Source organism: Gorilla gorilla, chromosome 2 (assembly GCF_029281585.2).
Source record: "Gorilla gorilla gorilla isolate KB3781 chromosome 2, NHGRI_mGorGor1-v2.1_pri, whole genome shotgun sequence".
Classification (NCBI taxonomy): domain Eukaryota; kingdom Metazoa; phylum Chordata; class Mammalia; order Primates; family Hominidae; genus Gorilla; species Gorilla gorilla.
The window spans coordinates 171,621,891-171,647,557 of record NC_086017.1 but is presented as its reverse complement, the minus strand read 5'-3'; the positions used below and the strand labels follow the sequence as shown (position 1 = coordinate 171,647,557).

The 25,667-nt window shown below is 36.7% G+C and overlaps 1 protein-coding gene and 1 non-coding gene across 2 annotated transcripts in view; both read left to right on the top strand.

Moving 5' to 3' along the window:
• KPNA4 (karyopherin subunit alpha 4) overlaps nucleotides 1–24,961 on the top strand; it is a 64,773-nt gene extending 39,812 nt beyond the window's left edge. The window contains exons 11-17 of the mRNA XM_031009316.3: nucleotides 3,815–3,946; nucleotides 9,512–9,640; nucleotides 10,913–11,017; nucleotides 15,238–15,309; nucleotides 16,832–16,994; nucleotides 20,065–20,159; nucleotides 22,912–24,961. Coding sequence (XP_030865176.1) covers nucleotides 3,815–3,946; nucleotides 9,512–9,640; nucleotides 10,913–11,017; nucleotides 15,238–15,309; nucleotides 16,832–16,994; nucleotides 20,065–20,159; nucleotides 22,912–23,010 — 795 coding nt within the window. The 3' untranslated portion in view covers nucleotides 23,011–24,961. The remainder of the gene's footprint in view (nucleotides 1–3,814; nucleotides 3,947–9,511; nucleotides 9,641–10,912; nucleotides 11,018–15,237; nucleotides 15,310–16,831; nucleotides 16,995–20,064; nucleotides 20,160–22,911) is intronic.
• LOC115934246 (small Cajal body-specific RNA 7) lies at nucleotides 9,856–10,185 on the top strand. Its single transcript, XR_004070063.2, has one exon.
• Nucleotides 24,962–25,667: the final 706 nt, after the last annotated feature.

Below are 25,667 nucleotides of genomic sequence, written 5' to 3'. Positions count from 1 at the left end.
ACTAACACATTGTGTCAGCATATTATCAGATTTTCCCATTTCAAGAGTTATTTTATATTAGATTAGTTATTTTATAATATTTTTATATTTACTCTATGTTTATCTGTATCCCAAAATATAATACCAGTTAAGAAATCAAGCATAACTGTTATTTTGGTGTGGGCAATATTGTATGTATGTATATATATTAGTGTTATAAAAACTGACATTAAAAGTTTTTAAAGTTGCCAGTTAGTGGTGATTTCTCTTACTAAGATCATGTCTTTAATTGTTCTTGTGCTTTTAATGGAAGCTCATTTTGACAGTTTGGCCAATGAAAGCACACACAAATAGTGCTATTTTTGTTTTTTGAAAGATGAAAAAGGAAAATGTTTGTGCATGGATTTGTATTCATATACACATACCAAACCATGGACATCAATTGCCCTTTAATTCCATTTTTATTCTATTTCTCAGTACAGTGACTGGCAGTGGCTTCATTTATCAAGATAACTCTTGATTATCCAAACAACAGGAAAAAAAAAATCAGTGCAGGCAAGATTTTAAACATAGCAAATATATTTTGCTTATTTTTACTAACACAGATGGCAGAGGAAAAAGCAACTCAGGGAGTATGAATGAGGTGGAAAACTGCCCTGAGTGCTTATAAAAGCCAGACCAGCCTTTGGTGTGTTAGAGAAACCAGGAATATAATGGGTAAGGGAAAACACATGAATGAAATGTTTAGCAACAATCAGGAACTCATGTGGTTCTTTAAAAACAGTTTGGCATGGTGACCAGTATTGGACAAGCTGCTTCATTTCTTTACAATTTAAAGGCCTATGCCTTTTGGCCAGAATTTAATTTGTATGGAACAAATTAAAATTAGAATTTTACTGTATCAAACAGTGACATAATATATAAAATTCATTAGATGAACATGATCTCTGTGGTAGAGTTTTTGTTTGTTTTTAGCCCCAGATAGTTTAGGATCTTAAGAAATGTGTAAGTAATTTTTGGTTTTGGCTCCTTAATAGCCAAGTTCTTTGATTAAATTGTAAATTTCAATATTTTGCTTTGAAAGATTTACAAGAGGCCAGGTGTGGTGGCTTATGCCTATAGTCCCAGCACTTTAGGAGGCTGAGGCAGGAGGATCACTTGAGTGCAGGAGTTCGAGACCAGCCTGGGCAACATGACAAAACCCTGTCTCTATAAAAAATACCAAAAAATTAGCCAGGCATGGCGATGTGCACCTGTAGTCTCAGCTACTCAGTGGCTGAGGCAGGAGGATCTCCTGAGCTGGGGAGGTCACGGCTGCAGTGAACTGTGAGCATGTCACTGCACTGCAGCCTGAGTGACAGAGCAAGACCCTGTCTCAAAAATAAATAAATAAATAAATAAAAAGATTGGCAAGAAAGATTTAACTTCAAAGTTTATACCTCTACTGGAAAACAAGACATCTTGGTTGACTTTATTTAGAGATAGATTGTGTTCTTTCCACCTATTTACTCCAATCTAGATGAGACTGTGACTCCATTTTCTTGCCTTTGATGTATCTTGAAGAATTTCTCAAGCCTGTTTACATTGTTCTTTTTAGTAACATGATTAACAAATAATACTGCTTACTAATGTGTTAGAAGTTTGATTTGAATTATGATTTTGATCTGAGCATATTAGTGACATGTCCTTTAAAAACATGTATCTAGCTTTTATATACAGTTATGAGCAAGTAACTTGAAATTTTTGGCCTATGTCAACAAATTTTAGCATATGTTGATATTCCAGAAAAGAAACTCAGTTACATTTGCAAATTGAAATTTAGGTTTTTTCGCATATATTGATACCATTTTTTTGTGTGAACTCTTTTTTTTCTTTTCTTTTTGAGACAGCGTCTCGCACTGTTTCCCAGGCTGGAGTGCAGTGGCATGATCTCCACTCACTGCAACCTCTGCCTCCTGGGTTCCAGCGATTCTCCTGCCTCAGCCTCCCGAGTAGCTGGGATTACAGATGCCCGCCACCACGCCTGGCTAATTTTTTTGCATTTTTTAGTGGAGACAGGGTTTCACTATGTTGGCCAGGCTGGTCTTGAACTCTTGACCTCGTGATCCACCCACCTTGGCCCCCCAAAGTGCTGGGATTGCAGGCGTGAGCCACCACACCCAGCCTGTGCGAACTCTCATTCGATGTCTTCTTTTTACATTAGAAATATCCTTAGAGCTTTCTTGAATTTCCTAAGAAACAATGGCAAAGCACTATTTTCACCTTTTAGGAGTTTTGGGATGTCTTTTTGTTTTTTTTTTTATCTTTTTTTATTTTTTTATTTTCTCTTGGGTGTCTTAAGCATAACATTAGTTTACAGTTTTACGATTTTTTTAAAGTCAGGGTCATAAAAACAAGAAAAAATAAACAATGCTGAATTGTTTCTGTTTTTCATAGAGACGGGGTTTCACCGTGTTGCCCAGGCTGGTCTCTAACTCCTGGGCTCAAGCAGTCCACCTGCCTTGGTCTCCCAAAGTGCTGGGATTACAGGCGTGAGCCACTACTCCCTGCCTGGTTTATTGTTTTAAAGGTTTTACACTTCTCCAGCTTGTCTTGACACAGAGTTCATCTTCTGGAAAGGCTTTGGAAGTAGTTTTAGGCACAATTATTATTCCCATGTCTTTGTCAATAATTTGTGTATTTATTTGCAGCAGTTACAGTTGTTTGTCATACTGCCCTTTGGTCATAACTTCTAATTAGGACCTAACATACTAGGAAAGATCAAACACATGGCCCGTTGTACTTAAAGATGTAATCGTTAAAAAAATAGTAGGCTACTTAGTAGAAGTTGATTACACAGGCTTTTTTTTTTTTTTTCATAAGTAGCAGCTGTAGTGAAGTACGTATTTTTTGTTTTAATTACAGGTCTCACAGATTGACCTATGATTATTTTAATGTCTTGATCTGCAGCTGTAGGGGACTTCCACTATTTAAGAAGTTGCTGGCCGGGCGCGGTGGCTTACGCCTGTAATCCCAGCACTTTGGGAGGCCGAGGCGGGCGGATCATGAGGTCAGGAGATCGAGACCATCTTGGCTAACACGGTGAAACCCCGTCTCTACTGAAAAAATGCCAAAACTTAGCCAGGCGTTGCGGCATGCGCCTGTAGTCCCAGCTACTCAGGAGGCTGAGGCAGGAGAATGGCATGAACCCGGGAGGCGGAGCTTGCAGTGAACCGAGATTGCGCTGCTGCACTCCAGCCAGGGCGACAGAGCGAGACTCCGTCTCAAAAAAAAAAAAAAAAAAAGTTGCCTCCAGTTCTGTAAGGCAAAACAAACTGGTTGGAAAAGATTAAAGTATTTTATAGTATAATACGAATACTTGGGTTATTGGCTTTAGGCATATCTACGTGGTACTTACAGTACTAGAGAACTCCTTGAATATATTCATCTAGCCCAGATGTTTTGAACAACTGTGCATGTTGGATACATGTAGTCTTTCCAGCTTTATACATGAGCCACAATGTTTTTGGACCTGTTATCCCTCAGCCTTTGGGAAAGAGAATGTCTTTTTCTCCTGTTTTATGAGCTGTGTAGTGTGCGTGTGTATCTTAGTGAACTAAGATTGGATGCTAATCTGGGATCAGAATCCTGAATATGGCTAAAAGATGTACGTCTTAGTACAGACATTTATAGATGATGATGTTTAATACCGTAGCAATCAGATCCCAATGAATTAAACTGAGAGAAGAAAAGAAGCAAGAAGGTAGTTGAACAATCTTAGAATGGTTGTTTGGTCAAGAATTACTAAAATGAGAAAATATTTAAAAGTTGTTTGAATTTTTATTTTATTCATTAGATATTGGTAGACACAGTCTGGGCGCTCTCTTACCTTACTGATGCTGGCAATGAACAAATACAGATGGTAATAGACTCTGGAATAGTTCCTCATTTGGTTCCTCTGCTCAGCCACCAGGAAGTTAAAGTTCAGGTAAGTTTGTTCTTAGTAAAATTATAAGTATTTCTTACCACTAATTGCTTTAAGCATGGCATTCAAAGATGGACAATTTCAGTAGTTTAAAGTATATTCTTAGCATAACAACAAATCTGTGATGGAAAGGGGAAAATAAATAATAAGAAGACGCCATTGTAGATTACTAATTTCTTTTTTTAAGATGGGGTCTCACTGTCACCCAGGCTGGAGTGAGGTGGCGTGATCTCAGCTCACTACAGCCTCCACTTCCTAGGTTCAAGGAACATTCTCCCACCTCAGCCTCTTGAGTGGTTGGGATCACAGGCACACACCATCATGTGTAGCTAATTTTTTTCTATTTTTGATACAGTCAGGGTTTTGCCGTGTTGGCCAGGCTGCTCTTGAACTCCTGGCCTCAAATGATCCTCCCACCCCAGCCTCCCAAAGTGCTGAGATTACAGGTGTGAACCACCATGCCTGGCCGGATTACTGATTTTTAATGTAGACCAGGGAAGTTCATTATAGCAACATGCATGGCATCTGAAACAAGTATTGACAGACACTTATTTTTTCCTACTCCTCTTCTTTTTGTTCTTCCTCTTTCACTTCCCTACTTTTTTTTTTTTCCTCCTTGCCAACCATCCTTATTTACTCACCTGGCAAGTTTAGTTAACTCTTAGCTTCATTGGTGCTGAAATAAGGGTACTGTACTGAAATGTGCTGTTTAGGGACTTTCTAAATTGTTGCTTTTCACTTATTTAAATTTATTTTTTATTGTTCAAATTCTTTCACATAATATTTATCCCAAAGAACTTGCATCTAGAAAGAGCCAAAAACAGAGTGTGAGAAGTTCTCAGAGATATAAGCAGTAGCTGTTAAGCTACAGTTGTAATGGGGGAGACGCAGCAAGCTCCCTCTACCTTTCTGAGGTAAATAGTATATTTTAATCTGCTAATGGCTTAGAATCTGTAAAGTACAATAATCGCATAAGAGAAACCGTTAGTCTGTAGCCTAAGTCATTATGCCTGAACATCAAAATCAACTGTGTGGAGCTGTTTTTAATTTCTCCTGCTCAACCCCTGGAGATTCTGTTTCAGAAAATATTTCTTAGAAACTTGAGCTTTAAAATGCTCTTCAGGTGATACTGATACATAGTCAGATTAGAGACCCAGTACCTTAAAATTAAAGCACTTTAAAGAAGGAACACTTAGCTAAATACAGAAAGAATTAATATAATTGGCCGGACATGGTGGCTCACTTCTGAAATCCCAGCACTTTGGGAGGCCGAGGTGGGCAGATCACAAGGTCAGGAGACTGAGACCATCCTGGCCAACATGGTGAAACCCTGTCTTTACTAAAATACAAAAAAAAAAAAAAATTAGCCAGGCATGGTGGCATGTGCCTGTAGACCTAGCTACTCGGGAGGCTGAGGCAGGGGAATCGCTTGAACCCAGGAGGCAGAGGTTGTAGTGAGCCAAGATTGCGTCACTACTCTCCTGCCTGGCAACTGAGCAAGACTCCATCTCAATAAAAAGAAAAAAGAAAAAACAATAATTTGTCATTTAAGGCTATTTATGACTTATCTTAAATATTCTTGCCATATGTTTATCCTGAAGTTTGTATTTATTTTGTGTGGTACTTATGTCTTGGTACAGAATTTTGGTTTGTATTTTGTTTTTTGTTTTTCCAGAAATAATCTTCAGTTTTCATAATGGACTTCATTAAGGATCTATAGGGCTTGGAATTTACTTTTAGCCAGTGCTCAAGGAAAGTTGAAATTCTCTACTCTACCTGACACCTTATAGAGATTTTCTTATGCTTTTCAACTTTCATGCCATAATTTCATAAAATAAAATAGTGTAATGGAACCCCATGTAGCTTTTTTCTCTGTACCTCTACTCCTCCAAATTTATTTTGATACAAATTCCAGATATCATTTTACACAGCTTGCAGCTCTAAAATTTAAGCCTATTTTTTTAACATAACCACAATACCATTAGTAGACTTTTTAAAACCTTAATGTTAAATATTCACTCAGTATCTGCATTTTATTTACTGCTTCATTATTTTTTCACAATTTTACCAAATCATTATCCAGATAAAGACCACACATTGCATCTGCTTGCTATATATTTTAAGCCTCTTTTACTGTGCAACTTTCTTCTCCTTTCTTTTATCTCTCCTCTTTTCAATTTATTTGTTAAAGAAGCTAGGCTACTACAAAACATTTTTGGAAAACATTAAAGAAGACCTAAATAAATGGAAAGACATTCATGTTCATGGATTGTCTAATATTGTTAGGATGACCGTGCTTCCCAAGTTTGTCTACAGATTAAACACAATCCCTATTAAAATCCCATGTGCTTTTGGTTTTTGGCAGAATTTTACAAACAGATCTTAAAATCCATATGGAAATATAAGGGGCCTAGAAATAGCCAAATGATCTTGAAGAGGAACAAAGTTTGAGGACTTCTCATTTTCAAAACACTGCAAAGCTACAGTAAATAAAATTTTGTGATACTGGCATAAATATAGCCATGCAGATCAATGAGATAGAATCGAGTTCAGAAATAAACCTATACATTTTATGATTAGTTGATTTACTTTTTGTGTGTGTGTGTGTGTGAGAGTCTTGCTCTGTTGCCCAGGCTGGAGTGCAATGGCACGATCTTGGCTCATTACAACCTCCTCCTCCCAGGTTCAAGCAGTTCTCCTGCCTCAGCCTCCCAAGCAGCTGGGATTACAGGTGCCTGCTACCACGCCCAGCTGATTTTTTGTATTTTTAGTAGAGGTGGGGTTTCACCGTGTTGGCCAGGCTGGTCTCGAACTCCTGACCTCAGGTGATCCACCCGCCTCGGCCTCCCAAAGTGCTGGGATTGCAGGCGTGAGCCACCGCGCCCGGCCAGTTGATTTTCAATAAGGAAGCCAAGCCAATTCATTGGGGAAAGAATAACCTTTTCAACAGATGGGCAAGAACGACTGGATATCCACAAGTAAAATAATGAAGTTGGACCCCACTTCATACTACATGCAAAAACTCAGAATAGATCAAACACCTAAATATAAAATCTATAAATGTAAACCTCTTAGAAGAAAAATACAGGCATAAATTTTTATGACCCTAGATTAGACAGTGGTTTCTAAGATGTGACACCACAAGCAACCAAAGAAAAAGAATTGATAAGTCAGGCTTCACAAAACTTAAAAACTTGTGTGTCCTTCAAAGAACACCATCAAGAAAGTGAAAAGACAACCCATAGAATAGAAGAGAATAGGTATTCGAAAATTATATATTGGCAAAGGGATTTACATCTAAAATATTTAATGTATAAAGAACTGTTACTACTCAAAAATAGACAACTCAGTTTTTAACTTGGCAAAATATTTGAGTAAACAGGCTTCTAAAGAAGATACAACAAATGGTCAGTAAGCACATGAAAAGAAGCTCAACATCATTAGTCATTAAGGAGAGGGAATTAAAGCCACAGTGAGATACTACTTCACACCCACCAGGATGGCTATAGTTAGGAAGACGATAACATACTTCTGGTGAGGGTGTGAGAAACTGGAATTCGTATATACTGCTGGTGAGAATATAAAATGGTACAGCCGCTTTGGAATATAGTTTTGGCAGTGCCTGAAAAAGTTAAACATAAGGTTACAATATGAACTGGCAATTAATTACTCTTAGGTACATACCCAAGAGAAATGAAAATGCATATCCACACAAAAATTTATACACAAGCATTCACAGCAGCGTTATTTGTAATAGCCAAAAAATGAAAACAATTTGAATATCAGCCAATGAATGGTTAAATAAAATATGATACATTCATACAGTGAAATATTATTTGGTCATGAAAAGGAACAAAGTACTGATGCATGCTGTAACACGAACTTTTAACAACATTATGTGAAATGAAAGAAGCTAGACAAAAAAGGCCAAATACATTTTGATTTTGTTAATATGAAGTGCCCAAGATAGCCAAAATCTTAGAGACAGGCATAGTGTCTTCCAGGGACCTAGGGATGAAGGCAGTGTGGAAGTGACCACTAATGGATACAGGTGTTCTTTTTGGGGTGATCAAAGTGTTCTGGAATTAGATACTAGTAATAGTTACACAACTCTGAATATACTAAGAACTACTGAATTGTACACTTTGAAAGGGTAAATTGTATGTTATATGAATTTTATTTCAATTTTTTCAAAAATTTGGATCATTTGTCATGTAGAAAGGAAAATTAGAGGAGTAAAAAGCTTTACTTAACAGGAAATGACCTCATGCAACCACAGAAAAATAAGTGATAATTCAAATTCATACCATAGTGAAATCTCATTTTAGGCAGGTGTCTTCTTTCCTTCAGAAAGGCACTATGTTTTTTGTCTTTTTGTTTTTGACAGGGTCTTACTGTGTTGTCCAGGTTAGAGTGCAGTGGTATGATCACAGCTTACTTCAGCCTGGACCTCCCAGGCTCAAGCAATCCTCCCACCTCAGTCTCCCGAGTAGCTGGGACTACAGGCTCGTGCCACCACACCCAGCTAATATTTTGTACAGACAGGGTTTTGTCATGTTGCCCAGCCTGGTGTCAAACTCCTGGGCTTAAGTGTTCCACCCACCTCAGTCTTCCAAAGTGGTGGAATTACAGGTGTGAGCCACTGCACCTAGCTGTTTTTATTTTTATATTTTCAACACTAAATCTAAAGTTCTGTCTTTTTTTTTTATGGCACCATCTAAAATTATCCTTCTTGTTTATTGACTCCTCTCTTACAATAATATAAGCTCTATAAGAGCTGGAACATGTGTCTTTCTTCACATCTCTGTTCCTACATCAGTGCCTGATGCTAAGTGCTCAAAAAGAACAGGTTTATTGGAGCAGGGTGCAGTGGCTCACGCCTGTAATCCCAGTACTTTGGGAGGCCAAGGCAGGCAGATCACCTAAAGTCAGGGGTTCGAGACCAGCCTGGCCAACGTGGCAAAACCCCATCTCTCCTAAAAAAAAAATTACAGAATTAGCCAGGTGTGGTGGCATGCGCCTGTGATCCCAGCTGCTCAGGAGGCTGAGCCAGGAGAATCGCTTGAACCTGGGAGGTAGAGGTTGCAGTGAGCCAAGATCGAGCCACTGCACTTCAGCCTGGGCGACAGAGTGAGACTCCGTCTCAAAAAATAATAGGTTTGTTGGAAGAAATAGTGAATGAATGCATTTATCTTTTATAAGGTGCCTAACATGCCTTTTAATAAGGAGTGTTTCAGCTGGGCACAATGGCTCATGCCTATAATCCCAGCACTTTTGGAGGCTGAGGCAGGCAGGTCCCTTGAGCCTAGGAGTTCGAGACCAGCCTGGGCAATATGGTGAAACTCTGTCTCTACAAAAAATACAAAAATTAGCCGGGCAGGGTCGTGCACTGCTGTAGTCCCAGCTACTCTGGAGGCTGGGGTGGGAGGATCACTTGAGCCTGAGAGGCAGAGGTTACAGTGAGCTGAGATCGCACCACTGCACTCTACCCTGGGTGACAGAGCAAGACCTTGCCTCAAAAAAAAAAAAAGGATTTCACATAGAATATCATCTCATTGTGCATTTCAGACTGCTGCACTTAGAGCTGTGGGCAACATTGTTACTGGAACTGATGAGCAAACACAAGTAGTTTTGAACTGTGATGCTCTTTCACACTTCCCAGCACTCCTGACACATCCCAAAGAGAAAATTAATAAAGTAAGTACTATTAAATACTACTTAATAGATAGCACTTAAAATGTTAACAGTTTTTATTTGTAAAATTAGAGTCTTAGAAATGTCTGTAATATTGATTCTTAATACAAACTGTCATTTAGACATCAAGAGAAAATAAAAATTTTACTCTCCGTAACAAGCATTAATAATTTTTTCATATATAAAACCAGTTATGAAAAGTGCAATTTTGGCTCTCTTGGAAATGATGAAATAGAGATAATTGGGTGTTGAATGTTGTATGACTGGAAGTTTTTAATATATATATTATGTAATTCTTATAAGTTTAGTGTTTTATAGGTACTTAATAGAGAGTGTGTATGCATGTGTGTGTGCTTGTGGTGGCTATGGAAAGGGGGCACTGACTGGTGATGCTGATATTGGAGTGCATCTGAGGCTGTTGTAGAAATAACATGGGTTGTTGATTACAACATTGCCAATGATTATAACCCAAGAACAGCTCACCTAACTAGCCTGGCACCCTAAAATCTCTAACAGGTTCATTAAAATAGTCCTGTGATCTGATCCAAAAGAGCCTAGTATACATTAGCTAATACTAATATTTTTTAGAGTAAAACTTACTAGTTATCTATGATTATAACGCTTAAGGCCACCATTATCTTGTCAAAAGTAGCACCAACTGTGATGTAAAGGGTAACATAAAAAGATTAAGATAGGCCAATAAAACAATCAAATATCTGGTTCCACTTTTCCTTGAGAGAAATTATGCAGTGAATGACTATTACAAATAAGTATACTAAAACAATGCACTATTTTGTTTTTTATGTCTCCATTATTGTGGATAATTGATATTTATCTACTTTGGCTGAGATTCTTCATCAGAATAGAATAGAGAATAAAGCACATTATGTGAGGGAAGGGCACTGAATCTTATTTACAGCTGTTTAGGATTTGTATTTGTATTATACTCATTATTCATATTTGCTCATTCATTATTTCATATTTGCTCATTCAAATTTGTTCAGCCAAGCTTCTTTTGAGCCACACTGTTTGGGAGCATTGTTTTCAATAATTCTTCCGAAGGGTTAGTTCATTGTGATTTGAATTAGGTCCATTAGCTATTTGTCCAAAGAAAATACGGAAAGGGGTGTAAAGGAATTGAGATTCCTGAGATTTTTATTATGGAGCTCATTTCATAATAAAATCATTGGGACAGTGTAGTGAATGCTTTTTTTCTTAGTTCAGATGCAGATTTTATTTTTTAATGAGAAATATTCAAATGCTCTTGTTCTACAGGAAGCAGTGTGGTTCCTCTCCAACATCACTGCAGGAAATCAGCAGCAGGTACAGGCAGTAATTGATGCCAATCTTGTACCAATGATAATACACCTTTTGGATAAGGTAAGAAAATCATGTTATATGTATCATTTATCTGATGTAAGGGGAAGGGGATTTAAATCTAAGACATTATGTGAATTTATACTTTCTGCTTAATTAGAAGCCATACAGTGGCATAAATATAGTAAAGTAATATTAACATTACGACTTTTGAACCTAGCCATTTTTATGTACAAGAAACTTTTTGGGGGGTGGGGGGCAAATCCTAGCCCTTTCTGTGTATCATTCTTTTACCAAAATTGCCATTATCCTAGGCCATACTAAACTTTCATATCGTTACTGTTGATAATAAATGCTTACATAGTATTCTAAGCACTTTACATACATTACCTCATTGAATGACATTAAGCCTATAAGATTAGGGATTATCCCCACTTGATAGATGAAGAAACCCTGGTATAGACAAATAAATTGTCCAAAATCAAATAGCAAATAAGTATGCTATTGTATGCCATATCATCTCTCATGCTCATATTAGCATTTGGGAGAAACAGTTTATCGCAATTACAGCATGAGGCTGGGTGCAGTGGCTCACACCTATAATCACAGCAGTCTGGGAGGCCAAAGCAGGAGGATCACTTGAGCGCAGGAGTTCAAGACCAGCCTGGGCAACACAGGGGGACTCCATCTCTACAAAAACATTTTAGAGAAAGAAATTAGCCTGGTGTGGTAGCATGCGCCTGTGGTTCTAGCTACTTGGGAAGCTACCGTGGGAGGATCATTTGAATCCGGGAGGTTGAGGCTGTGGTGAGCCATGGTCATGCCATTGCATTCCAGCCTGAGTGACAGAGCAAGACCCTGTCTCAAAAAAAAAAAAACCCACAAAGTAGAAGAAACAATCACAGCATGAGGGTTCTGAACACTGATCTGTAATTAAAGAGAAGATAAATCTGTTTCTCTGTGTTTCCTGTAAATCGAGTTCAGTTTTTTAGGCAAGAATATGTCATGCACAACTCTATTTCCTAATGATTCACATGAGGAGACACAGTCTGTCCTACATGTAGTGATATTAAGATTGTTGAGTGATCTGAGGTGTTACAGCCTATTTCAGCTGATGGTTATAAAGTTATCCATTAATCTTTCACCTATGGTTTTTAGGTAGCCATTGATGATCCTTGTTAGGATCCCTTGTTTTACTAGGAGTTGCAAAATGGTGACTTTCTAATTCCGTCATTCTTTGTGTATTGGCCATGATTCTTTAGTAAAGAACTTGTCTTGTGTTTTGTTTTGTTGTTTTTTTTTAGACGGTCTCGCTGTCACCCAGGCTAGAGTGCAGTGACACGATATCGGCTCACTGCAATCTCTACCTCCCGGGTTTAGGCGATTCTTGCGCCTCAGCCTCCCAAGTAGCTGGGACTATAGGCGTAGACCACTACACCCAGCTAATTTTTGTATTTTTAGTAGAGATGTGGTTTCACCATGTTGGCCAGGCTGGTCTCCAACTCCTGACCTCAAGTGATCAGGTGTGAGCCATCCATGCCCGGCCAAGAGCATTTCTTTATCAGCTATTGTTTATTAATACTTTGAAATACAGTTCATTTAGTTAGGATAGGCAAGATAAATGTTTGATTCTTTGTCCTTATCAGTCATTTTTTAGAATGACTCGTTCCCTAATAACCTTGAAAGCAGATCAGAGTAGTTTTTTTTTAGTGTCATTTGGAAATTATGAATTTTTAAAATATATTTTGCAAGTTTTAATCCATTTTAGTTGTTACTCTTTTTGACACTCTGTTTGTTCCTGACCAACAGGAACCTCTTAGAACTGGTGACCTGTATCTTTTATGTTATCACTAGTTTTTGAGAGCTACACCTTTTGGATATGACATGATTCCCAGGCCTATCTTACATGTTTTCTGATCTAGAACTGGAATTAACTATTTTTCTATGGTATCTTGATTTTGTTTTGTAGAGAATGGTGTTTAAGGATCATATTTCAGCTATAAAGGTGATCACTGTTACAATGTTGTCATTTTTTCTAGGCCTGAGTCAACAAAATAAATGATAGGCATTGTTGTAGAAAGTGAAAGATGATGAGTTCAGGAACATGAGAGTTCATAAAAAATGAATCATGAATGAAAGGGAGCTATTAAATATTATTGGATATTTAAGATAACAGGGTTTTTAATTTTTATTCCTCTGATTTTATATTTACATCTCTTTTATGCTGAAAATCTTCCTAAAAACATTAACATAATTACTTATTTTTCTTATATTTTGGTATGTATAGATCTGTGGATACATGTCAATATACATTATTTTTAAGTACATCATTGATGACATATATCCTAAAGACCATAAAAAACTCCTCTAATTTTCAGCATGAGACAAAAGAGATGCAAATATATTTTTTGATATATATATATATATATAACAAAGCTGTATTGCCCCTGACAACATAACTACTGAATGTACTTTTAAGATTTCTTTGACATTTGTTTGCCTTTAGCATATATTTCATCAGTAATGTACTTAAAAAAAGTCACTCCCATAGCACTATATAGAGAGCTTCTTTATTCCTTGTTTTTTTTTCTTATTCCTTGTTTTTCTTATTCCTTTCATAGCTACATAGTACTGCATTGTATGGATGCACTATAATGTATGAAGTCAATCTTATTAATGATGATATTTGAGATGTCTCCAGTGTTTGTTGTTAAATAGTACTTTAAAGAATAGTGGCCGGGCGCACTGGCTCACACCTGTAATCCCAGCACTTTGGGAGGCTGAGGCGGGCAGATCACGAGGTCAGGAGATCGAGACCATCCTGGCTAACACAGCAAAACCCCGTCTCTACTAAAAATACAAAAAATTAGCCAGGCATGGTGGTGGGCGCCTGTATTCCCAGCTACTCGAGAGGCTGAGGCAGGAGAATGGTGTGAACCCAGGAGGCAGAGCTTGCAGTGAGCCAAGATTGCGCCACTGCACTCCGGCCTGGGTGACAGAGCGAGACTCCATCTCAAAAAATAAATAAATAAATAAAAGAATAGCTTGTGGCTGGGCACAGTGGCTCACACCTGTAATCCCAGCACTTGGGAGGCTGAGGCGGGCAGATCACTTGAGGTCAGGAGTTCAAGACCAGCCTGGCCAACATGGGGAAACCGTGTCTCTACCAAAAAAAATTACAAAAACTAGCCAGGCGTGGTGCTGCATTCCTGTAGTCCCAGCTACTCAGGAGGCTGAGGTGGGAGAATCACTTGAACCCAGGAGGTGGAGGCTGCAGTGAGCTGAGATTGCACCACTGCACTCCAGCCTAGGCAACAGCAAGGTCCTCTCAAAAAAAAAAAAAAAAAAAAAAGAATAGCTTGTAAGTTTTTTTTTTTGATGTTTTTGCCCGATTATATTTGGGATTACTAGATCTACAGATAAACATATATGTAAATTTTGCTATTACAGGGCTAATTCCCCTATAAGAATTATGCCATTTTATACTACCAGCCTCACACACAAATATTTAGATTTTCTTATTCTGATAAATATGAAAGGAGATATGGATATTTTAATTTGCATTTCTTTTATTTATATGGTTTTTTAATACATCATAAGCATTTTTTCAGGTTGCCACTTGTCTTAATATTTAATAGTTGCTTATTCAGTAGATTTACCATAATTAGACAATTATGCTTATTGAGAATTTTAGTTGTTTTTACTTTTTGGCTATTATGGTGCTGTGATAACCATATATAGAAAGATATTATTACTCTGCTTTATATTATTTTCTTGGTAAATTCTCAAAAATGAGATTATGAAGTTTATGTATATGAATTTTTTAATGACTTTTAAATATTTCTTCGCTTCGTATTTGAAAAGGCAATGTATAACATCTTTATCATAGTTTCATTAATGGTGGGTATCATTTTTGTGTGTAAAAGCTTTGTGTGTAAAAGAATATGTTCCTTTACGTGACTCTTTGTAGTGAAATTGTAGATTTTTAATTTTTTCTTTACTATTTTTATTTCATTTTATCATCAACTTCATTTAATCTGATAATATTAGATAATAATATCAACTCAGTTTGTTTCCAGGAGAGTTCACAGAAAGGTGTCTCCATGTATTTAGGGTAGATTGGGAATAGTTCAAAGACCTGTCTTAATAAGAAAAAATGATATATACAGAAAGACTAAAAGGAGACCTTGGGAAATAAGCAGTTGAAAAATCATCACAGCAAACATTTTTTCCAGTTTACTCTATGTGGCAATTTTTATAGCCTTTGTTTTGCCTTTTTACAGGGGGATTTTGGCACTCAAAAAGAAGCTGCTTGGGCCATAAGTAACTTAACAATTAGTGGAAGGAAAGATCAAGTAAGTTGAGCTTTTTAAAATTTATTTCTCAAAACTGGTAAAAGTACAGGTAATGTTGATTTAGATTTGAGTAAGTTACAATTTAAGATAATAGCAACACCCTGGGAGGCCAAGGCTGGAGGATCACCCGAGGCCGGGGTTTTATGACTGGCCTGGGCAACACAGTGAGACCACATCTCTATTAAAAAAATAAAATAAGAGCAAGATAACAGATACTAACTTTTATATAACAGGTATATAACTTTCTTTGTCACATAGAAGTATCACCTTGACTTCCTTTCGTCATACTTCATAGAAGTGTTCTTTTTCCCAATTTATTGGCCTACAAGAATTTTTTAATCCATGGTAAAATTGAGGCCCCTATAGTCAGGAGTTTTTTGTTTTGTTTTTTTTTTTTAACAGTATTAGGAATGAACAGACTTCTTAAGTTAATGTGGAAGAAACTGCATCACAGATTCTCCTAACAAATGAACAACAACAGCAAAAAGTAAAAAGACAGCAACAATAACAAATTCATCAGCAGCAAACCAAACAAGGAATTAAAAGCTCAACCAGATGGCTAGGACTTAGGAACTAGGGTGAGGAATGTAAGATGCCTAGGAAAGAGGCACCCACTCTCAGGTCGTGCAGGTGACAAAGCTTAACATTGTGCCAACTGGCAAAGAAAAACAGTTTTAAAGAGGTTAGATCTGTTTCACAGAGTAGGTAAAAAGAACAAATTTAGAGCTGAATAGCAATAAATTGATAACTGTAACAAAAAAGCTGCAGACTGGTGGTTTTCAGTGAATTCACATAAATACAGAGCAGAACAGGAATATTAATATAATGCATGGAAATTATAACTAATGAAATACTGAAATCATTGGAAAATATTGTGAAATCAATAGAATAGTGAATTGAGAGGTAGCCAGGCACATGTGAGCCACTGGATGCTGTCACATTGAGCCATTGTAGTTTTTTGAAACTAGTATCCAGGCGGGATGCAGTGGCTCATGCATGTAATCCTAGCATTTTGTGAGGCCAAGGCAGGAGGATCTCTTGGGTTCAGGAGTTCAAGACCAGCCTTGGCAACATAGTGAGACCCCATCTCTATATATTAAATAAATAAATAAATCCTGCACAACATAGTGAGACCCCATCTCTCTATATTTAATTAATTAATTAATTAATTAAAAATAGCATACAGCCTCCATTAACAGCCTCCTTAACTGATTTCATAATTTCTTACTCTTAAAGGGAAAAATCTTTGAAGGAAGTATTTCTTATGGCAAAGAAATGTTTAATATGAAGTTGAGTGATTCCTTTATTTTAACTTTACGTTGTTTTTTTCTAAGTTCAGGAAAAAGGAAACTAAATTTAAAAGAAAAGGAGGTTAGATTAATAATGTAGGCACACTTAACATGAGAGAGATGAGGTCATATTTCTATACTCGAAATTTCAAAATCGGAATTATTCCAGTGAGATAACATGGCACACAAAGTTTACCTATATTGCATTATTTTATGTTGTTTTTATTCTTCAGGTGGCTTACCTTATCCAACAAAATGTTATCCCACCTTTTTGCAACTTGCTGACTGTAAAAGATGCACAAGTTGTGCAAGTAGTACTCGATGGACTAAGTAATATATTAAAAATGGCTGAAGATGAGGCAGAAACCATAGGCAATCTTATAGAAGAATGTGGAGGTAAGTTTATTATAAGCTCTTATTCCACATCTTAATGTTCTCTTTGTAACTACCTTTATTTGCCAACTAATACAGCACATCTATATTTTTCTGTCTTAGATATTCAAGTAACAGAATAAAGTAAATATTGTATTCTATATGTGCAGTCCTGCTCAGCCTCTTGCATATGCTTAGGTAACTGAATTGCTGCCATATATTGAACAGGCACTGTGATAAGTTACTGGGAAGACAGTGGTAAACAAGACACAGTCCTTGCCCTCAAGGCATGTAGTCTTGTCTTGTTAAATATGAACTGATTTAATGTGCTAATTACCCTAATAGAAATGTACAACAAAATGGGATGCCTACTCCATTCTGGAAGAAGCAGGAAGTGCACCTGAGCTGGATTTTGAGAGATGAATAAGGATTAATAAAGTAAAAAGGGATGAAAGGTGTTCCAGGCAGAGATAACACCATGAGCAAAGTCTGAGGTCAGAAATAGCATTCAGCAAATTATAAGTAGTTCAGTGTTGCTGAATCACACAGTATGGGGTAGAAACTACGAAGAGACAAAGCTGGAGAAGTAACCAGCCTCCTATGAAGGCTTTTTTTTTTTTTTTTTTTTTTTTTTTGAGACAGAGTCTTGCTCTGTTGCCCAGGCTGGAGTGCAATGGCACAATCTCGGCTCACTGCAAACTCTGTCTCCCAGGTTCAAGTGATTCTTCTGCCTCAGCCTCCTAAGTAGCTGGGATTACAGGCGCCTGCCACCACGCCCAGCTAATTTTTTGTATATTTAGTAGAGACAGGGTTTCATCATGTTGGTCAGGCTGCTGTTGAACTCCTGACCTCAGGTGATCCACTCGCCTTGGCCTCCCAGAGTGTTGAGATTACAGGTGTGAGCAACTGCACCCGACCTCCTGTGAATCTTAACAAGCTTTATGGCACAGCAGATGTTTTATTCTTTAGGGCAATAGTTTCCAAACATGGCCATGTACCAGAGCCTCCTGGAATGTAAACAATACATATTAGCTTTCAAGTCTTAGAGTTAATATATAGACAGAACATGAAAATTTCAAATGTGGCTTTGTAACACAGTGTAAGTGTTATCAATCTGGATAAGCATAAATATAAAGGTATTTCTGACAGAAGTTGAAAAGTGAATGAAAAGAGAGTTAACTGCAAAAGTAGGAGAACCCATAACTTCAACTAAATGGGAATGGTGAGCAGCTTCAAAATTAATGTAGTAAGAAATAGATATATTTAAAGTTACTAAAGTGACTCATAGAGCAACAACAATAAAAAAACCTATAACTGTCAAGTTAGGAACAAGAGATGGGGAATAGTGTTACAGAACTAATTAGGGATTAAGTAACAAAAAATAACAATAGGTATACTTAATTATTTTTACTACTTGATTTTTTTAACTTGTAAGCATTTTAATTACTAAAATATCTTTATACATTCAAGTAAAAATGTAAGTTCTTGAACATTGCCTACCTCACTGGAGGTAATAAGACCCAGGAATCCCCAGTGGATTGTGCCATAGGAGTGGCAGGCCATTGGTGATTCATCTAGGAGATGGGGTGCATTCAGGTGGAACATGGATATCTGGGGAATGAAGCCTTTGGAGAAAGGAGTCAGGAAGAGACCAGTTAAGAAAGTATTTATGGCTGGGCACAGTGGTTCACACCTGTAATCCCAGCACTTTGGGAGGCCCGAGGTGGGCAGATCACCTGAGGCCAGAAGTTCAAGACCAGCCTGGTCAGCATGATGAAACCCTGTCTCTACTAAAAATATAAAAAATTAGCCGGGCGTGGTAGCGCACACCTGTAATCCTAGCTGCTTGGGAGGCTGAGGCACGAGAATCATTTGAACCCAGGAGGCAGAGGCTGCAGTGAGCCAAGATCACGCCACTGCACTCCAGCCTGGGCAACAGAGTGAGACTCTGTCTCAAAAAAAAAAAAAAAAAAAAAAAAGAAAGTATATAGTGGCCAAGCCACAATAAATGAAGGCAGTAATAATAGAGACAAAGGGGAGATGAGGAGATTTAAAGTCCAGTGGATGGACTTTCAAGTTTTTGAGGTTTGATTGTGGGATATTGAGGGAAAGGGGAACTTGGGCTTTCTCTTAGATTTCAAGCTATTGTTGATTATCACCAAATAAGAATACAACTGTAGGACGAACTGTTTAAATGAGGAAGGCAAATAACAAATTGTGTTTTGGACAGTTTGAGTTTTAGGTAGCTATGAAATTTCCTGGTAGAATTACACAAGCATTTTAATTTTATGCATGTGAAGCTCAGAAAAGAAATGAAGCTATAGATTTGCAAGTCCTCAGCCTATGTGTAGTAGCCAGATTTTTTAATGGGAAGATCACCAGAATGAGTGTGTAGGTGAGAAGTGAGCCTAAGATAACTTTCTCCATTTAAGAAATGGATAGAGGAAGAACATTCATGAAGGGGCAATTTCACTTTTTTCAAAGACTTTAAAATTATTTTTCCTCTAAAGTAAAACAGGATCCAATTTGCGCATCAACAAGTGTATACTTTTTAATGTTTCTGCCTATAATTTAAACTCATTAATGTTTACAGGGAAAATTCTCTTTTCCCCTGAAATACTGTGTTAGATCTTCATCATTTTCCAGTAAACTTAACAGGTATCTTAAGCATCATATTTATTAATCACCAGTATTTTAAATTTATTTTCATACATGCTCACTAGAAAAACTTGGCAGGTGCTGGAAAGTAGGAAGATTCTGCTTTTTACTTAAACAAATGGAATTTTACATGTTATTGCTGGTTATAAACATTGGTTATGTATTCTGATGAATAGGCAGATGTCTCATTACTTATTTACACACTTATTTATACATTTACAAGCAGTTAGACACTCAGGTTGTTAATTTTAAGATAAATATGCTGTATCTTTGTGCATAAAATTTTTTTATATTTAAGATTCACCTTTAAATTCCCAAAAATTATAATTCAAAAAATTTGCAATTCAGAAATTGGATTATGTGTTCCAAAGATTATTCTAACTTGTCACTGCTCTTTAAATATTACTATTGTTTCACATTGCAAAATTTCTTGCAGGGCTGGAGAAAATTGAACAACTTCAAAATCATGAAAATGAAGACATCTACAAATTGGCCTATGAGATCATTGATCAGTTCTTCTCTTCAGATGATGTATTTAATAATTTTATAGTTTTCTTAATTTTATATATAAACATAGATCTGGATAAAGTAATATATATAGTAAGCTGGGGACATACATGTGTATTTGTTTGGAATGGAATTAAAATAGATGTATGACAGTAATGTCACCTGCTTTGAAAACATAAATATTTCAATATTTTAAGATCCCTTCAGGGCATATTAGCTCTAATGGCAAGAAATAAGGACTTTTTTGACCAAACGAGATGAGTCAAACTTCATTTTCACTTGGTGTCTTTATAGTTCTCATTTTTTAAAATTGTTAATAGCATACCATATTTATAAACAAAACAGTGATACCAGTATATCCTGTAATAAGTTCTTTATGACAGTACACTTGAATGGGTTGTCACTGTTTTTATTTCATGACCAAAAACAAATACGAAAATAAATAAGATGGAAATAAAAAGGTAAGGCACTATATAATGTAAGGTATAGTATACAAAAATATATTCAGATTGTTAGTAATAGTAGTGGAAATTAAAGTATTAACTTATTTTTAGTATTTCCTCTTTGGAAAAGTAAATCTAAAATTAAACCAGTTGCTCCTTAGAAAATTTTATAGTGGTTCAGTGCAGCCACCAGAAGATTTCTTTAATGATTTCTCAGCTTTTCAAAGAATAAGTCTTTTACTGCATGCCTTTCCATATTATCAAAAAGAATAGAACATTATTAAACATTTTGTTAAGTATGTATAGTTTGAACATTAACTTGACAAGGACAGTATTAGAAAAGAAAATTATAGACTATTTACTTAACAGTTGTTTAAGCTTAGTCCTATTTAGAATATAATGCCAGTTAAATAAACCAGAAATAAAATTAAGAAAAGTTTTTTTTTTTCTTTCTTTTTTTAAAGACGGGGCCCAGGCTGGAGTGCATTGGCGCAGTCACAGCTCACTGCAACCTCCCCCTCCCTGGCTCAGGTGATCCTCCCACCTCAGCCTCCCAAATAGCTGGGATTACAAGTGCATGCCACTATGCCCGGATAACTTTTTAAGTCTTTTGTACAGACAAGGTCTCCCTATGTTGCCCTGGCTGATCTTGAACTCCTGGACTCAAACAATTCTCCCATCTTGGCCTCCCAAAGTGCTGGGATTACAGGCATGAGCCACCACACCCAACCTGGCATATTCTTTTAAGAGTAACTTTGATCGTATGTCTTGAAGTTGGATTTTTGAAAATCATAATTTGCAATTTGGTGACTAATTGTAATAGCCTTATAATTTCTAATACCTCAACATGTAGTTTTCATTCTTGACTTAGATTGTGAAAAGAATAATTCAGATGATATACATAGTTATAGGAAGTACAGTACAGGTTTGTAATATTGTGGAATTTCCAAAAGGAGCCTTTAGATGCAAAGCATATAGAATAATGTATATAATAATAATAATAACCATTATTAGCAGAACTATTATAGGTGGAGTATCCCTTATCTGAAATGCATGTGACCAGAACAGTTTTGGATTTTGGATTTTTTTGAATTTTAGAATATTTGAATTATTTCTACCACTTGAGCATCTGAAATTCAAAATGTTCCAATGAGCATTTCCTTTGAGCATCATATTGGTGCCCAGAAAGTTTCAGATTTTGGAATATTTTTTGTTTTGGACTTTCAGATTAGGGATACTCAATCTGTATTTTACTATTTTAAGCCCAAATACCATTTGTCTCTAATTGCTATTGAAAGATATACCAAAGATTCACTTACTTTCCAAAAGTGGTGGCATTAGATTTTTTTTCAATGTGATTGTCTTTATGTACTTGCCCGGGGTTTTTTTGTTTTGTGATTTGTTTTGTTTTGTTTTGTTTTGTTTGAGACAGAGTTTTGCTCTGTCACCCAGGCTGGAGTACAGTGGCACAATCTTGGCTCACTGCAACCTCTGCCTCCCAAGTTCAAGGAATTCTCCACCCTCAGCCTCCCAAGTAGCTGGGACTATAGGCGCATGCCACCATGCCCAGCTAATTTTTGTATTTTTAGTAGAGATGGGGTTTCGCCACATTGGCCAGGCTGGTCTTGAACTCCTGACCTCAGGTGATCCACCCGTCTCAGCCTCCCAAAGTGCTGGGATTACAGGCGTGAGCCACCGCGCCTGGCTGTACTTGCCCAGGTTTAAGGGAAATTGTAATGAGACCAAATTTTGCATCCTCTCTTTGAGACTTAGGGCCATCATTACTGTTCCTTCATTCTTTTGGAAAATGCCCGTCTTACATATTCTCTTTTTTCTCATTTTGGCATCCCTTAAGAAAAAGTCTTGGGTGGGCACAGGGGCTCACACCTGTAATCTCAATACTTTGGGAGGTCAAGACAGGCAGATTGCTTGAGCTTAGGAGTTTGAGACCAGCCTGGGCAATATGGTGAAACTCCGTCTCTACAAAAAATACAAAAATTAGCCAGGCGTGGTGGTGCACACCTGTAGTCCCAGCTACTCGGGAGGCTGAGGTGGGAGGATCGCTTGAGCCCAAGAGGTTGAGGCTGCAATGAGCTATGTTTGTGCTACTCATCTCCAGCCTGGGTGACAGAGTGAGACCCCATCTCAAAAAAGAAAGAAAGAAAAAAAAAACCTTTTATAAACTGTTTCAATTTTCTAAAGGATGGTAAGACAGTGTTGGCATTCATCATCTCTCCAGACCTTTTTTTAAGGGTAATGGGATTAGTACTATAATACTGTTTATATATATTTTAAAACTAATTATCACATTCTTTTTCTTTTTTTTCGCCTAGATTGATGAAGACCCTAGCCTTGTTCCAGAGGCAATTCAAGGCGGAACATTTGGTTTCAATTCATCTGCCAATGTACCAACAGAAGGGTTCCAGTTTTAGAAAGATGTTGTGGAAGTTAGGTACAATGCAGCACTGAGATATATATATATGTATATATATATATATACATATATATAAAAAGGTTTGATCCATCAAGCTTGGCTCATGGGATCTGCTGCTGCATTAAATCGGGAAAGAAAATGTGAAGATTTCATTTGGAATCACAGAAAATGCCCAAATGAGGTCAAGATGGCGAGTGGGTGCGAGTGAGAATGAGTGGCAAAATGTAATGAAAACTTTACATGAATGCTTATTTAGGTTGTTCAAAGTAAAAAGGGCTACAGGTCACAGATCGTCAGTGCCTGAGAAAGAACATTGACTTACTCTATATCAATTGAGGGGAAAGTGCAGTACTGTCATCTTCAAGCCTTGTAAGCATAAAAGAGAATAGGCTGCCCATATAAGTCAAAGGAAAATGAGCCCAGGCCTTGCTATGAAGCAGTGTGTGAATGGACAATGTTGAATGAATGTCTGGCTCAGTGATGGAGAGCCAGGTTCATCTTTGAAATCTAGGGCTCTTCACTCATGAAGCAGACTCCTAGTCCTGGAGTGACTGTGTACGAGAGCGTGGTTGTGGTGCTGTATGTGAACGCATGCAAGCTTGATTCACCTTCAGGGGGCTGATAACAAACCTAGTAAATCATCAAAATGAGATCATAAGTGTTAATGTACACTGGACATGAAAACAAAGACTGGTTTAGCAGCAGACATTGGTTTACTCTGCAGCCTGTGTTTTCTATTTCCCCCTTTCCCACCTCCTTCCCCCCACCCCACTCCTTTTTTTTGCTTTTTTGCTTTTCTTTTCTTTTCTTTCTTTCTTTCTTTTTTTTTTTTTTTAGTTTTTATTTACTTTACCTAGTATGCCTTTTTTTAGTTGCTTCTCAAGTCAGAAAACTTTTCAGGAAGGTTTCCCTGTGCATTTGCACCAGATGAATGTTTGATGCTATGAAAAGCTTTCCATATCATCAAAACTAATTTGTGTAGATTTTTGCATGAAAAAAATCATAAATTTCCCTCAAAATAGACTGTGTTGCAGTACACAAGTTGCCATAATAGTATAAAACAGTAAAATGTGCTTAAAAGGCCATCCTTTTCATTTTCAGAGATAACATAAAGATCTTTGCATGAGGTAAATCTACAGCATAGTTCATTTTTAGATTTTGTTGAGTCCTGTAAAGAAGAAGAAGAAAAAAGTTTCAGTTGTGGTAGAATACCGTGCTGTGTTTAAATGTTACTTGTTTTCAAACTTTGTTTTCTATGAAAATGATATGGAAACTTCTAAAATGGAATTTGGTGCATATGTACTGCTGAATAAAGACCGATGAAGAGGTTTGAGTAGATGTACAAATCAAGTAATGGTTTGAACACCTTTAATAATATGCCTAATCTGTTCAATTGTTTTAGAATCTTTTTATCTTAGATGTAGGCAGCCATGAACAATCTATTTTGAGCCACTTTAGGGAGAAAACTTTGTATTTTTAAAACTTGCATAAAAGTTATGCAAGTGGTTTTTATAAATTGGAATAATACCTCAGTTTTGAGGTTATGCACACTAAATTAAATGTGACATAAATTAATTTGTACAAAAAGAACTCTTTATAAGGTGGCTCATTGTAGGAAATCCTGTGCCTTCCCCTTTGAGCACAAGTGTTGCATGAACAACAGTTTGCTATAAGAAACATACCAGATTAGCCACCATTAGCATCTATATCTACTTTGTGTTTAAAAATCAACTGGTAATTCTGAAACACTGTAGAATGGATAAAAATTATTTTGTGATCATAACTCTTTGTTGAACTAGAGTATTTTTGCAGCATTCCTTGTCATCAGAAACATGGTTAAAAGTTTAAAACTAGAAGCAGCAGAAAACTAGCTTGTAAAATTTATCCAAGTAGAGTGCAGGCTAGGCTGTCTTGGGGAAATAAACATTAAAACTTAAAGCAATGTTTTACATGGGGTGTGTGTGTGTGGTGTATGGATTTTTTTTTTTTTTTATAAAGTTAGAGTACAATTCAATGGCTTACATTAGCTTCCTGTCTTTTTACCTAGAACCAGCATAATAAGAAATTTCTTTGGTTCTGTCATTTCAGTATGGACATATTAATATTTTAGCCCACTGAGTTTGTCCAGTTGACACCATCAGTGCTTCAGTTTTCTCCCTATCCAAAGCAAGGTTTTAACTTTCCTTCATTCTCCAGTAAAACAGACCGAGACAACTTGAACTATATTTTGAGTATTGCTATATCTTCAACATATAGCTCCAAATGGTGGATTGTATACAAAGCATAGTACAGAACGTTTCAGTAATTGGAAGGTGAACACAGCAATACTTTACATAATTTGTGTTTTTTAGTAAAAAATATTGGATTCAAAGTAAGCCAATGAGCTTGTATACAAATTCTATATACAAATTATTGTATAGAATAGTGATATGGAAAATAGGTAAGGGTGATATTAATATCTCTGGGTATAAGGACTACCTTATCACTTAAATATTTTATTTCCATCTCTATAGCCTAATATAAAACATTGATTTTCTAGTAGAAATTCTGGGAAGGGCTTTTCTGTCTCTGAAATTGTTTCAGTACAGTTGACAGTTCATCACGGTTACCTGGTTAAACACTTTTTAATTCTCCAATGATCTAGGAAATTGTTTC